The 16,111-nt window shown below is 40.4% G+C and overlaps 1 protein-coding gene across 1 annotated transcript in view; it reads left to right on the forward strand.

Annotated features, from left to right (window-relative positions):
• Positions 1 to 15,757, forward strand: part of sema3bl (sema domain, immunoglobulin domain (Ig), short basic domain, secreted, (semaphorin) 3bl) — a 56,458-nt gene extending 40,701 nt beyond the window's left edge. Inside the window, exons 5-16 of the mRNA XM_054609167.1 lie at positions 1,236 to 1,326; positions 3,813 to 3,929; positions 4,384 to 4,526; positions 5,922 to 6,036; positions 6,247 to 6,316; positions 6,736 to 6,880; positions 11,502 to 11,733; positions 11,863 to 11,954; positions 12,256 to 12,297; positions 12,408 to 12,633; positions 13,350 to 13,480; positions 14,882 to 15,757. Of these exons, the coding sequence (XP_054465142.1) occupies positions 1,236 to 1,326; positions 3,813 to 3,929; positions 4,384 to 4,526; positions 5,922 to 6,036; positions 6,247 to 6,316; positions 6,736 to 6,880; positions 11,502 to 11,733; positions 11,863 to 11,954; positions 12,256 to 12,297; positions 12,408 to 12,633; positions 13,350 to 13,480; positions 14,882 to 15,394 (1,917 nt within the window). The 3' untranslated portion in view covers positions 15,395 to 15,757. The remainder of the gene's footprint in view (positions 1 to 1,235; positions 1,327 to 3,812; positions 3,930 to 4,383; positions 4,527 to 5,921; positions 6,037 to 6,246; positions 6,317 to 6,735; positions 6,881 to 11,501; positions 11,734 to 11,862; positions 11,955 to 12,255; positions 12,298 to 12,407; positions 12,634 to 13,349; positions 13,481 to 14,881) is intronic.
• The last annotated feature ends 354 nt before the right edge of the window (positions 15,758 to 16,111 follow it).

The following is a 16,111-nucleotide window of genomic DNA, read 5'->3' on the forward strand; positions in this document are numbered from 1 at the left end:
TGTACGTGTGCACGTTGATACCTGTAAAACTCATTCACTTCTTTTTAGGAACATTCAAAAATCAACATGTGGATCAAATAAGAAATTAACTGCCTCAACCTATTTCCTGAGACCTGTTGGATATGCCAGTGTATGTATAATCTTATATCCTGTGTCTGACTGTGAATTTGCCGCGTCCGTGCTGTTCACCACGCGTGAGTGTGTTTTGGTGCACGTACAGACCTTGATGTGCGTGGGTGTGCTTATTGTCCACTGTGTTTCATAACCTTTTTATCCCGCTGACTTCAATGTCATCATCTCCCCTGTGATCTCCGCTCAGTGGAAGACTCACCCTCCCAATAACAATACTCCATTGTCTATAAGAGGAACAGAGTAACACACTCAGAGTTCACTGTAAGGACATTTAAATCAGTGATGTGGAGTCAAACAGGACGTCTCCCTGTAGGTCCTGTCGCCTTGCATTCCCCTTTGATTTTTGAAAGTCGACTACGTTTGGACTCTCACTGATCAGACCCAGCAGCCTGGTACACTGATGTCGTTAAAGTGGAAGTAGAAAGTCTAAGAACAAAATGTCTTTTGTCCACAGTGACCCTGTTTTGACCGGGAAAATCACACAATCCAAGGATGTGGCCAGTGTTCGTCAGGTGAACTTGACTAACTGGTGGATGACGAAGAAAGAACCACTCTGTTATTTTAATTGCTTCCTTACGTCTTCACTGAAGGAGTCTGAAAAAAGTAATTTGACTTCAGTTTGACGTTAAATGCAGATCCATGAAGGGATTTTGGGACTTTGCACTTTTTACTTGTCTTTATGATTTGATGCTGTGTTTTTTCTTGGTCATGTACTGCACAGTATGTGTTGAGTGAGTTTTAGGGCCCTTATGGTCATGAAACCTGTTCGCATATGAACTGTCACAATATTTTTTGTTGATAAAGATTGGAATTTAAGTGTAGTCTTTATTTGCTGACAGTGTTATGTCCTTTGTCTTCCTTTGTTACCCTGTTCTGGACTCGGAACCATGTGGGAAACGTTTTCTGAACTCTGGCAATTGCACTGGTCCTGCATTTCCTTGTCTCTCAGACAGCGTCCTAGTTCTCAGACCGAGTTCAGAGGAAGGAGAAATAAATTGGAAACATAGTCTGAAACTGAAAACAGTTTTGATACATTTCATCTCACAAAACCACAAGCTGGAATTAATGACTTATAATCCTCCATGTGTCTCTTTCTTCCTCAGCATGTGTTCACCATGGATCCTACAAATGTGGAGAATGGAAGAGGCAAAGTTCCACATGACCCCAGCCTCCCCTTCGCTAGCACCTTCAGTGGTATGTCCTATGTTGGTTTGTCTATATTTATAATTCTCTAACAATCCTCAGGTGTTTTATGGAGCTAATATGGTTATGGAACCAGTTTCCAAAGGTAATTTGGTCGATATTTATACCATTTCATTTAAAAAAACTGTTACATTTTCTCCTTTCTCTTGTTTCATGTCTTCCTATTCACTGTCAATTATCAAAATAAAGATGAAAATACCACAAAAAACAGAGAGAAACTAAAAACTAAGGATATAAGATCAAAGATGGGAGCTGTATCCCCATCCCAGTCTTTCATTTTGTGTAGATTTGGGCGTCACTGTGGTCAAACAGTCTGCCCCATTTAGTCCTGGATCTGGTTCTCTTGTGCCTCACTTCCCTCCACTGGGCCCAGCAAAACGGCCTGGGCCTCTAGTAGCATGGAGTCGATGTTGGCTCTCATCGGTGACCGTTGGAACGGCGAGTCAAAGCTCTACTCATGGCCGGAGGAGGAGCTAAACCAAATTTGGGTCTGTCCGAGCTGAAAGGCTTTCTGGTGAACCTAAATAGTGTAAATGTCTGATTTTGCGGGGAATCAGACCTGATGATGGCGTTATAGAGATAGCTTATATTCTTGCTGATCTTGTTTACTTATGTAGGTCATAAAGGCATCACTTCTATATTGAGACTCTGTCATAACCAGTTAAAGGTTCCTTACAGTAACACATTTCACAAATTGACCTGCTGTGACATAGCTGTCATAATAACACTGGACTTTTTGTAGCTTGCTATTCTTTATCTGCCACATCAAACTATTTAAAATGTCAAACACTGAAGGTCTGTATCTACACATGTCACCTCTCTGCACAGATCTCTGCTTTGTTTTCCAATAATCATCACATAAAGAACACCCATAGTCTTCTTTGGCTCTGACACTCTACACATGCACACATTCTGGAGCTGTGCTGAATAGGTTCAACAGTTCTGGGTGTTTCTCTCTGAATGTCATTAGGTATATAGCTTGTGAAATAACGCTGATTTATACCAGTGACAGACAATCCTGGGAGCCGCTGAGGCAGGAGGTGTGTGTGTGTGTGTGCAGCCCTCTATCCCACCTTCCTCTCTCTGCAGCTGCTTTTGGTGCTTTGAGCAACAGAATTAATCCCACAAAGCATCAGATTTGGCAGGAAATCATTTAATTATAGCCAAGTACTGAATAGTTTGGACTTCAGCAGGGTTGTACGTGGAAATGTAGATACAGAACAATACACAGGAATGCCATTAGACCTAAAAAGTTTCTAGTAGAAAGACTGACTGATAAATAGATACATTTTGAATGTGTTTCAGCATCATGAAAGTTGAAAACGCTGACTCTGCAGATCTGTTGGCGTTGTGTAAGATGATCAGACAGCTGGAGTTTAAGCTCCTGTTACAGGACTGAGTCTGCCATGTTCAGGGTGTCTGTCTCTGACCTTGACCACTGACTTCTCTATGACTTTCTCTCATCAGAGATCGATAGTGTGAAAAAAGCAAAAGGGTCCCATTTTAGTTCTTTCTCTAAAGTACTTCAGCCTTGAAACTAATCTGTGAAATAAGAAACAAATAATGAGACAACTGATAAAGTACACATACAAGCAGCGACAAAAATACACACACAGGAATACAAATAGAGCTTGACCAACATATTACAGCGTGTGATGAAAATGAACAGAAGAGATGTAAGAATGAAACAGTAAAAGATGATGAAAGTCCTATTCATCAGCTATCAACCCGATAGTCTTCTGCCAAATACACAAAGCTCAACAGGCCCTGTCATCCCCAATTACTGTGTGTTTGTGTCTTTTTGTAAGGTAAATACGTATGTGTGGATTCCTATTACCATTATTGCAGCCAAATAAGATAAGGATACATTGACCCGTTGAGATCAGTGTCTATAATCAGATATTCCGTTTTCTACAGTGGTCACTGTGCTGGGTAGAAAATAAAACAAATAGGCTTTTTCTAAAAATATGTCCCTCATTATTCTTCATTGTCTCACCAATATTGTCAGGATTTTTGTCTCCAAGCTGAGGTTGCTAAAGGTTTTTCCAAGTGCCACAGGAAAGATTTTGTATCTTTATGCAAGAAAATCAATTTTTGCTGGTCTCAATGGAGGATGTACTGAACAAAGTGCGTCCAGGTTTTGGTTTAAGATTACTCGTGTTCTACAGCATATTGGATTTGTTATATTTCCTCTTTTCCTCCCTTTCCATTTGCCTGAACCACAATTTTTTTTCTCTGTCATCCATGATTTCCTAATCTTTTCTTTTGTGCCACCGTTTTCATTTTTTCTTTATCCCATTCCCTTCATTGCTGCTGTTTCTTCACATTTGCTCCTTTCACTCTCCTTTTTCTCTATTCCCTTCCACCTTTTCCCCTCTTTCCTGACGTACTTATCCGTTCTTTGCCTCCCCTACCTCTTTCTTAAACTCTTAAACTTAATCTCCATCTCTCACCACCTCTGTCTTACCTCTCTCTAGGTGGGGAGCTGTATACAGGACTGACGGCGGATTTCCTGGGTAGGGATTCTGTGATCTTCAGGAGTATGGGAGGACGCTCCACCATGAGGACAGAAACAGACCAGAAACTTCTGCACGGTAATCTTTCACTGTTTTACCAACCTGTTACAATCAATATAGAAATGACTCAATGTAAAGTAAACTACATTATTTTCCATATCAGGACACCTACGAGTGTATTATTTTTATCATATTAAGTCTTTTTAAACTCATCATCAGGTCCATTTAACCCGTGAGGGTTAATCAAGAATATAGCATGAAGCAAAAGCACAATGACTATGGTTACATGCGGGGTAATGTACTTTGTTAAAAACTGTTTTAAACACATAAACTATCTACCGCTATGTTCCATTTGACGGCTGATGGCAATAATCACATTTTTATCAGTGCATAGCATTCAGTAACATGCAGGGAAACGAGGAGGACCACATTGTTTTAGTCCGAGAAAGATAGGGTCGGTTGTGCTGAATATTAATGTTCAATTTTAGCTGAAATTTAAGCAAAATTATTATTATTACGTGTTCCTCTGCAGACCCAAAGTTCATCGCAGCCCACCTCATCCCGGACAACGATGACAGAGACAACGATAAAGTGTATTTCTTCTTCACTGAGAAGGCCACGGAGGCCGGAGACAGGGAGGGGGCCATACACACACGTGTCGGACGAGTGTGTGCGGTGAGATGCTTTATAGATTCTCTATACAAACACATTTATTATGTAGTACATGATGATGTCTCTATTGAAACAGGCAACTGGTATGCAGATACATTTACTTGTAGCGATTTTTGAGTATTGTGGCGTCACATGAGAAACTCAACAGAAAGTTGCCTCTCCGGGGACTCACTCAGGAAAAACTAAAGACTGTAGTTAGATACAGATGTGCACAGAAAGATTGAGAGATTATCTGGTCAGGTGAGCTATAATGCACTTCCTTATGGCCACACAAGTATCCACTCCAAGGAATGAAACAACTGCGGGGGTGTTTTCACTTGAAGAAGAGGTTGGGATCTGGGAGAGTCTGGGAGTCCATGGGGCTTTCTTGTTCCTTGGAAGATTATTTAGGGATCTTAAATTTTGAGTCTCCACCTGGTCTTTCAGTCCAAGGAATAGATTCCCACTCCCACTGAGGTCAACTGCAAGAGGGTTGTATGACAACACAAATAGAGAGAAAAAGTGTGCTAAAAAAGAGACCGCAGTTTGATTTAGGGGTCTTTTTCTACATGCTCCCAAATAAATCTCTGCTTCCCAGGACAGGAGATAATGGTTTTATTGTATTGACAGTTCCAAACCCTCTCGTGGAAAAGACAAATGGCTTTTGGAATAATAAAATATTTACATTTCCTAAAAGGTCTATGAAGGCATCGTGATATTCAGAATCATATAAATTCTTTCTCCTTCCAAAAACCCCTGCAGCTGTTGAATTGGCCGACTGTAATCCCCATCTGCTCACTCTCTGTCACATTCTTTCACACGTTGATTTGTCTTGGAAAACCATATATATGTGCTGTGTGCATCATCCAATAATATAGGTATGCATAGAACAATACACGCAAATATACACATACGCAAATCTGTGTATTTCCTTAGAGACTGTTCGACTGTGCCAGAAAAGTTTGCGCAAACTGTCAGACAAAATCCCACTCAATCCTTCAAATTATAAAATTCTTCCTCATCTCCCCCTCTTTCACTCCTCTTTCTCCCAATCTGTCTCTCTTTCTCTCTCCTTCCAACACATATTGTAGTTATTCCTCCTCAACCCTCTTTTCCTAACCTGACACCCCAGATGGTTTGTTACACAGAACCATCTGAGAAGCCATCACTGGAATATATTTGGAAAAGGGCATGGTATTTCAAAAAATACATGGCAGGTGATTGGATGACATATCTGTCATTCACACTCTTACCAAAGATAGTCGAGAGAAGAGAAAAACACAATTTCCATTGAGACAATCCTTGAGTGCCGTTCTTTGAGGCATATTAGAGCATCCAGAGCCAGGACAATGAGACTGTGTACATGTAAGTTAATAAGCAGCTGTGTTTTAAAGATGTGTGTCATGTGATTTCTGCCAGAATGATGTTGGAGGCCAGAGAGTGCTGGTGAACAAGTGGAGTACCTTCATCAAAGCCAGACTAGTCTGCTCTGTACCAGGACCTCACGGCATCGACACACACTTCAACCAACTGGGTGAGATACGCACAAACCTTTTTTAACAAGGCTATACCTTTACATGCATGCAGCAGAATTGTATGTACATATGCTCAGAGTATTTACAAACACATGTCCTCTTTAACTAACACAAAATGCATTAGAGCACAAGCTTACACACTTTACTGTCGTCCTTCATGTGTTAGAACACACATACTAAATGGCCTTTTTTTTGAAAATACAAAACAGAGGATGTTTTCCTGCTGAGGACCAAGGATGAGAGAAACCCAGATGTCTTTGCGATCTTCAGCACCATCAGGTGAATACCCATGAAGCTTCATGTGTTTACAGGTTATCGACACATTAAATATTCGGCCTTATTTTACCTTAATATTATCTACATCCAAGAAAGAGCAGTTGTTTTCAGTTGTGGTTTAAATATTGTGTGTTTTCTTAACTGGAAGGTTGAAATGTGTGTCCGGACTTATAGAGCAGCTAAAGCCTAAGTAATTAATTTTACTATTTTATAAGTTGGTCGTGTCCCCTGATGGTTAAAAAACTACACTATCAGATATGAAAACAATATATCATCAACTGTATACGGTACTCAAGGGGATAGTTCTTGTTTCTTGAAAAATATAACTCAATCTTTCAATATTTGCTGTCAAATATAAAATAGAATTAATAAAGTTATTTGAGGAAATTTTCACCTGTATATCTCCCCTCTCTCCTCCACAGTAACGTTTTCCAGGGCTTTGCCGTGTGTGTTTACCGTATGGCTGACATCAGAGAAGCCTTCAATGGACCCTTTGCTCATAAAGAGGGCCCTGACTACCAGTGGGGGGCCTATGAAGGCAGGGTCCCTTATCCAAGACCAGGCGTGGTGAGTGATTGCACATCAACTCTAACCCCAAATTTACGCAGATGTTTTGACCCAAACCCTCACTGTACTTAACAACATACTGTACTTACCACGGCCACATTACTTCCAGTACAACTCGCTTCTGCTTGGCAACACTATAAGTAAATGTAAGATGTCCTACTTTAGTTTGCTGATGACACACAGTTTTATATTTCTATAGTCTCTGTTGATTTCAGCCATATAAACAAGCTGGTAAACTAAATCAACAATTTAATTAATTGGATGTCTGGGATTGTTTGTTGTTTCTTTTATTTGGTAATGGATTAAAGGCAAGATCCAGATTCTGATGACATTTGTTCTTTAAAAATAGAGACATGATATTAAACACTCAAAAGTCCCTCTGAAATACAGCAGTTCAGAGTTGTTTCGAAAGCCAGCCTGAACATGACATATCTCAATCAACTTATTATAATTTATCTTTATTTATGTGTTTATTTATCAGGGAAACAACACATATCAAGAAACCTGCCAGATTTAGCCAATAAAAACATTTTAATCTGTACTTTAAAAACATGTCATGTTAAAAATCTAGAACTGACGCTGAAACTGATCATTACATTAATTTCAAACACTACAATGTAATTTTTGTTGGATTAACAATAAGAACACCTAAACTTGTTTTAAAACACAGCAGCAGCAGCAACACTGTTTTTGCAGGACTTAGTTTTAGCTCTGTGTTCCTTTTTAGATCAAAAACTATCATGCCTGTACCTAAATCACATCTTAATCGAATAAGAGTTATCAATTGAACAGTAGTCAGTGATTATGGTGACCTCACCGGGAAAACTACTGGATAATCTCCTACAAAAGTTTAAAGAGTCTTGGATTCATTTTGTCTAAAGACATAATGTGGAAGTAACGGCACCTTCCTCAAATATATTTAGCTAATGTGATACAGTTGTGTACAGATGTAATTCTTAGGAGAAGTGGTTGCTCTGGCCTACTGTGTTTGCTTTAACAGAAACAGTGATATGACCATGAATAATGAGGTGTAGAAAAGTTTCATATCAGTAAAGTAAACTACTGTATGTGGTAGTGCAGCTGTGCTGACTGTACACAGTACAGAGCCTTCTCCTGGTTTACCTCCTGCCTCTCAGCGGAGCTCTGTCACGTTCTCTCAACCACATCACCGTAATTCAAACTTGTTATACACACAAACACATGGTGTAAGGCAACACACACACACACACACAGACACACACACACACACACACACACACACACACACACACACACACACACACACACACACACACACACACACACACACACACAGACAAGCATGCAGCGTGTGTAACTCAGCCTCATTACCAGAGTGCAGCAGGGCATATGGAGGCAGAAGGAATATGAATAATGCGAGAACAGAAAAGACACCTCTGTGGTTTCACTCTGCTGACTCTCTGATTAGCAGGAATGTCTTGGCCCAAAACTGAGAGTGTAAGAGAGAGAGGAAACAGGGAAGAAGGTGATACTCGGGGTATAGACGGATGAGAAGGTACAGATGGGAAGGAGAGAAGAGTGAGAAGATAGAAAGTATCCCATTGAAATATTTATTAAAAGTAATTTGATGAAGAATGACATACTATCTTTCATGGATGTTTAGCTGGAGTTATAGAAGTCACCCTATTCGCTTGTAACACAATTATAATGACCAATATTTTTATTGTCTCACTTGCGTAATGTAAAGGAAGAATAGTTGCACACTAGTAGTCACGATGCAAAATATATTTAATCAATTAATCATTTACCAACGTCTCCACATGGCTTCCCAGGGTATTGTCTCACTTGCACCAGACAGAACATTCTTTTTTTAATATATTTTTTTACTTTCCTTATTGCAACGTTATACTGTTTAATACTCATGTCTCCTAACTCACCTGTCAAAACTTATCCTGGAATGGAAAAAGAAAAGTTCAGTTAATGTGAGAGAGATTTAGAGGATTTACCTCCAAAGATATTTATCTTGGATTGAAGTATCACTGCCCATGATGTCAGAACTCATTCTGTAATGGAGGAAACGATGGGAAAGCCTAGACTGCAGATGTATCAAAGCTTTAATGGTAATCCTACCTGGACTGAACTTTGATGCCTGCCTCTTTCATCCACACAGACGTCTATTTTTATCATGAAAGCTTCATGTTTTGATACCTTAACATCAAGCTTTTATATATATATATATAAATCAAATGCTGTCACCTTAATAATCTCCTGCTTGCACTGGCAGTTTCGACTGGATTTAAAGTGTCGTATTTTCAAGTGCACTCTTTTTACCATTAAGACTTTAGATGATAAACTGCCATGTCTTCTTTTCTTTTCCAGTGACTTTTATCCTTTACCCAATTCAGAATCTGCTTATGGAATGTCAAATGCCTCCTTTGGTTTCAAATAGGAAATTAAAGGATATAGTCAATTTTCTTCATTCAAAAAGAGGATTATGCTAACTTCTGTCTGCCAACAAGGCAAAGTCCTTCTTCCAAATTAGTGTTGTTTTCTTCCACTGCAGCGACATTCAAGTAGCTGTATAACTAGGGGGTATTTTATTGGTCCCTCATTCATGCAACATAATTAAATTGTGAATCACAATAGATTCTTTTGTATTTGTGTTCAACATAGAACAATTGCAGAGGAGTAAAAGCACTCGGGAGGTTCATGTAAAAATGAGGAAAGTCACTTTCCAGGATTCAAACCTCTGCTGGGGCATGTTGTTATAATGGAGTAATTAAATTTGAATGCAATACAAAAGGGCTTACACAATGCACACTGTGCTTCACACACATACTTACAAACACAGTGAATAGAGGTCTGCCAAACATGCTCGCCTCCTCCTTCTCCGTCATTATTTCCCACTTGGCTCTCAGTTCGAGATTGAAAGCAGTCGAAATGCTGCAGCAAAGTTTGGATGAGTTGACAGATTTTGGAACTATTCCAGTTTATGTTTTAAGTGCTGTGCAAACAGATGAGGAGTAGTTTAGTGAGCAATTTAAAACACTGACATATAAAGGATGTGCATTAGAAACTGTGTTGAGGAAAATCTTATATAAATAAATCTTATGAAAAATACTGTACCCTTCAGTTCCTAATGGGAAGTACAAAATATTGCGTTGTTTGTTTTTTTGTCTGTAAAAGTAACAATGATGTTGATTTTGCTCTACGTCTTACTCACAGCTTAGGTCAACATCACAGTTCATGCAAGAAAAGTCCAACTGTAAATATATATTTTAAGGAAGTATTTTAAATAAGCATTTGAAGTCAATGAGTTGGATAATGAGCTTGGATTTGCTTACACATTCCACAACTTCTGCAATATATTGTAATTGATGCCATGAGTGTTATATCATGCATCAATAGTTTGTGCAGATTTGAGTTCTGACATCCCTTCACAGTTCAGTCCCCCCATCCTCTGAAATTGAATCCAGACCATTAAAGAGCTATTGTGTGGATCAGTTACTGTTGTGATAAGGAGGAGTAACAATATTTCTACCAGATGGAAGCACGGCTGGAATAGCTATATTGAGATTCATACAAATACCGAGCAGTCAAATGACAAACTGCTCTCGTCGATCTGTCAGCCTTAATATATGATAATTGTCAGCTCATGACTTTTTCATATGCTTTCATTTTGAGCAGTCACTGCTGCTGTGTTACTTTTCTTTACTGAAAAGTACAGAAAAGTAACACAGCACATAAGATAATCCTTTATTAGTCCCGCAGCGGGGAAATTTGCAATCTCGCCGTCATCCCAACTTCCCCTTTTATGAAACTGTTGTTTGGCATCTCAGGTAAATTCTTAATTATTTCATAGCTTTAGTGAAATTATAAATCACCACGGAGCAGCTATGAGCATCTCCCTGTTATATTTCCAAGTGAGGCATAAGTCCCCAAAGCACCCTTTTATTGTAACTGTTTGTGGTCTTTGTCCAAAGAAGAGAAGATTGGAGTCTTGCAAACCAGGCAGAAGCTCTAGGAAGACGATAAATCTGCTTTCCATGTAGGAACAGTGAGACAAGCCATCAGTCATGATGAGCCTATTACTGCTGAATAGAAAAGTCAACATTTTCTTACCAATAGTTAAATTAAGACTCAAGGAGTCATATGGTTCTTATACATGCCTTCATTTGGACAATGTTCAACCCTCTAAATTATTTGATGATACAGGTTTACAGTATCTCAGCCAAGTACCATCACATTAATGTTCTCATTACTACAGTAACACAAATGGGTGAATTTTTAACTAACAACAGACTCTGCCTCCATAGATCTGTTTCCAAACACATAACTTTACAACTGTGGATTTTTACTTTCATCCAAAGTTTTCAGGCACCATAAAACGGCTAATGAGGGTTCTCCTAGAAGCTCTAAGACCTTGATTAGGCCAGATTTCCATTGGCACACAAGATGGTGATGTTGGGAATGGCCAGAGTTTAGCTTTCTTCTGTCTTGCATCTTTTCATCTATCTCTGCCTCCATCCATTTATTATATTTTCCAGTGTAGCATCAGCATTTAGCCAGCCAAAGATTTGACCATCATACAATAGTTATTTTGTAATAACCCATCTCCCCTTTCCTCCTACTGCTTTTCCAGTGCCCTAGTAAAATTACCAACCAGCCAGGCAGAGAGTTTGGCAGCACGAAGGACTTCCCTGATTCAGTGCTGCAGTTTGCCCGCAGCCACCCACTGATGTGGCGGCCGGTGTTTCCCGCTCTGCGCCAGCCTGTGCTTGTAAAGGCAAACATTCCTTACAAGCTGAAACAAATTGTGGTGGACCGGGTCGAGGCAGAGGATGGGCAGTATGATGTCATGTTCATCGGCACAGGTAACATGAGCAAAATGAAGCCCTGTGGTGAACCTGGATTATTGTGTTAGAGCATTGATACGATAACATGGAATGATATGTTCCTGCTCTGTAACCTTTTCCCTTATGATACGTGTTCGTGTCTTTCAGATGTTGGCACAGTATTGAAGGTCATAGCCCTGCACAGTGGAAACAGCCTGGAGACAGAGGAGGTCACACTGGAGGAGCTTCAAGTCTTCAAAGTATGTTTTAACCCTTCATGTGTCTTTTTAATTCTCCCTGTTTCTCTGTTTTTGCCCCAATAATATTTTTTGGGCCATATTGAAGAAGCAGCCACTAATCATATTTCTTTCATTTATTCTCTCAAACCCTCTTTGTAGTTAACAGATAAGGAATCACAGTGATGTCTTTTAAGAAAACAATGTCACATTATATCTCCTCATCCTTAAGGAACAATTCTGTTCTTAAATTGGTCGCTTTTGTAATTGTAAGCCTTTTCGCACATTGTGGAATACCTGATGTCAATCATTTTCATTATTGCAGGTGCCAACTCCAATTACATCGATGGACATATGTGTGAAAAGGGTAAGTTAATAGGACTGCTGACACTAACTTTAATGCTCACTTCTATTAACTTATTGTTACCAACATCTTGCCTTACGCACGTTTTCTCCTCCCGTCATGATTTCAAACAGCAAGCCCTGTATGTGGGCTCTCAGGCCGGTGTGGCGCAGGTTAAGCTGCATCGCTGTGAGACTTACGGGAAGGCCTGTGCTGAGTGCTGCCTGGCCAGAGACCCTTACTGCGCCTGGGATGGATCATTGTGCTCACGGTACATGCCCAACAGCAAACGCCGCTACCGCAGACAGGACATCAGGCACGGAAACCCTGTGCTGCAGTGTGTGGATCAGAATCTGAGTGGTAAGTGTGACCTATTTAAACTCTTTGTTTGTGCCTTCTTTTTTATTATGCAGGACCATTACTTGGTCTGGTGCAGTGACTTCCTGGAGTCTTGTTGCAACTGTGAGGTTCCCACTCCGGGGAGTCACAGCACCTGGACAAATAATAGTCCCTTGTAGGCAACTTTTATTTTTGGATGGATTGAACAAACAAGATATACAATATTAAATAATAAGCTTTAGAGATTCTAATAGTCAGACTTATCGTTACCGTTGGACAGAGCCAACCCAGGTGCTTCCAGACTTTATGCTGGTTTCAAAGGGTTGGTGTATTAGAAAGGTTTATGTTAGGATGCATCTGCTCCAGCATTTAGAATTGGAGAGGAAAATTGAGAGAGGAAAAGGAAAGGTGAATTATATCCATGGATACGAGATTAAAATAAGTCGAGATGGAATGAAAAATGCTGTTTTAAATCACATCCTCAGTCAAAGTGTGCATCTATTTAACAATATACGCAAGCAATTGTTGAGCATGTAGCTTTGTATCAAGCTACATTCTAAGCCCGCTCACTTTTTCTGGCTCACTTGGTGGGTGCTTACATACATGCTATGCATACAGCAGGTGTCTGTAGAGAGGATCCAACCCATAACAGGAGTGAAGTCCTTTACTTTTGCATTCCTTTAAAGTCTTCATTTTCATCCTTTTACATTCTTTAAAAAAATCTCTCTATCAAACAGAGGACATTGATGTGACAGAGGACAGGGTGGTGTATGGGACCGAGAACAACAGCACCTTCCTGGAGTGTGTTCCTCGCTCCCCACAAGCTACTGTTACCTGGCTCGTCCAACGGGACGACCGCAAGGAGGAGGTAAGATGATAAGTCAAAAGCCATCAGATCAAAATCAAGATTTTGGTAATAAAATACCACCTTATACTTATATATATATATATATATATAATATATATATATATATAAATATATGATGGGGGGGGCATGGGGAAGCTTTGGGAGAAAGATGAGGGGAGGAACAGCCAACAGTGGCCAGAGCAATCGCCTTTTAAAGTGAGATTTGCGTGTGAATTTGGCACATGGTTGACACATTTGACAGCCATTTGACATATGGTTCAAATTAAGCAGTTACGTTTCAAAGGAAAATGCACAACCACTCTTTCTGTTGGATAAACAGTGAATTCAAACCTTGACTGCATGCCACTGAAAGCTGAAGTGTCACTCAGTGTCTACCTGCCACTGTGACTTAAACACAGCGATTCAAAGTCCTTCTGAAGCTCTGCTTACAAAATGATGCTGCGCGTGCCCACACCCGCAGTAATCCTTCATTTGTTTGAGGGTATGTTTCTCCAAGCTTCACCGAGGGCCTCGGTCAGCCATGCAAGTATAAAGGCATTACCACTCCTTTCCTTTTCCTGCAAATAAACATTTGGCTGCCACTCCAGCTGACAAGGCTGCCATGTTTATGTTGGCACGGAGGGATAGTTCGACAAGCAGAGGAATGGAATCGGGGGGAGGTAGGAGGGAAATACGGAAGAGAAAGCTATAAATGAATAGATGAGAGACTTGGGGTGGGGCGAGGAAAGAAAGAGAGACTGAGAGGAAAGAAAAGGACAGTGTCTGTATTTTATGGTACATTCTTGCTGTTGCTATTCAAGCTGAGAAAACAGCCAAAAGACCCGGATTGCCCTCTCTCTTTTCTCTGTCTATGAAGTGGAGTATATGCTGTTCTCCCAAATATGTATAGTTTGTTTGATACAAACAAACTATTAAAAAAGAAATAGAATGGGCTGAAAGCAACACGTTGGAAGCACAAATTTCACAAGGAATTGTTCAACAAACAAAGACGTCTATCGTTAGAATAATTTAAAAGAAGCTACATATGGTGGCTTTAAAACCCCTTTCTGTCACTGCGTTATTGTTTAGCCACTTAACCAATTCAAATCTTTGCATTTATAGTTACAAGGCATAGGAGTTTTAATAAACACTACAAAAGCCGATTTCTTGAACATACTTGGCTCTTTGCTGTTTAAAATGTGTGAAATATATCAGTGTAGATCTTTTGTACTGCATTGCAGCAATGTGACTACAGAACCACTGTCCAATGTGAAACGGAACTAAATGTTGATTTTACAGTAAAATTCAAATGAATGTCACTACATATTTTTTTCTCTCATGTATTTAAGATATTAACAGTATATAGTTCCATAATGTATAATAGCTAAAAATAGACACATATTCTCCCTCTGGCCCACTCAGGTGAAGCTGGACGAGCGTGTGATGTCTACGGAGCAAGGCCTCCTGTTTCGTCGTCTCTTCCGCCAGGATGAAGGCGTGTACATCTGCCGCTCTCGAGAGCATGGCTTCACTCAGACCCTGGCCCGCCTCAACCTCGAAGTCCTCCAGGGGGAGACTGTGGACGAGCTCATGGCCCGCGACATGGCTGGCTTCTCCGACTCGTTCAAAGACCGGTCCACAGGGAGCTACAGGGCCTGGATGCCTTGTAGTGCATACAGCAGGGGCGGCTCATCAAGCCAAATTGGCCAATCGCGTACATGGTTCAAAGATATCATGCAGCTGATTGGGCCGTCAAACCTGCCGCAGGTGGAGGAGTACTGCGAGAGGATGTGGTGCAACGACAAGCTGAGGAGGAAACACAAGAGCATGCTGGAGAAATACCGCCAAGCACAGGAGAGCGCCAGGAAGGCTCGTAGCAAGAGCTCCGGCGAACGCAACCGGACGCCCAGAGATCTCAGCGCATGGGAGGAGTAACGGAGAGAAAGCGAGTGGAGGGAGAAGAAGAAGAAAATGGAAGAAGGGACAAAGACTACAGTACAGGACAAAATGAAAGGGCAGCCAAAAGGGTCAAGACCAGCTTCAACTCCTAACAGTTGAAGCTTTAGCACTTGGTTTTGAAAGAATGAGGTACATCACAACAGAGCGTCTGCTTTGGCCATTAAACCTAACAGAATGGATTTTATGAAATCGGTGTATGTGTAGATCAGGTGTCAGGGTTGGCTCTGGATATACAAAAAATAAAGAGTGTTTGTCTCGAAAGACGACACAAAAAGAGACTGCTACTGGACTGAACAGGTTGTTGCTATGAAGAGAGACAAGCTTTCAAACACACTCTGAGGATGCTTTAGAAAAATCTTGGTTACCAAGGACTCCTCCTGCTCTCACACACTTTTGCCCTTGTATGCCTGGCAGATGTACACAAGCCTGTGGACTGACTCTTTAATGAACACTTGGTGTTGGCTCTTGGCAAATTGGGGCTTGAAAACAGAGTTACATCACATTTTCTTACTTTTGCATCTTTGGAATACAAAATAGCAAGTTTGTGTATGTAAGTTCATGTGTCCATGTCTGTCATAGCATGTGCAGTTCTGACACACATGGACACATTTACTTTATATTTGATTTTGTCACATTTCAGACAACGCATTCACTGGATTCATCTCCTTCTCACTTAGTATTTAATGGTCCATG

Source organism: Anoplopoma fimbria, chromosome 12, assembly GCF_027596085.1.
Source record: "Anoplopoma fimbria isolate UVic2021 breed Golden Eagle Sablefish chromosome 12, Afim_UVic_2022, whole genome shotgun sequence".
In the NCBI taxonomy this organism is placed as follows: Eukaryota; Metazoa; Chordata; class Actinopteri; order Perciformes; family Anoplopomatidae; genus Anoplopoma; species Anoplopoma fimbria.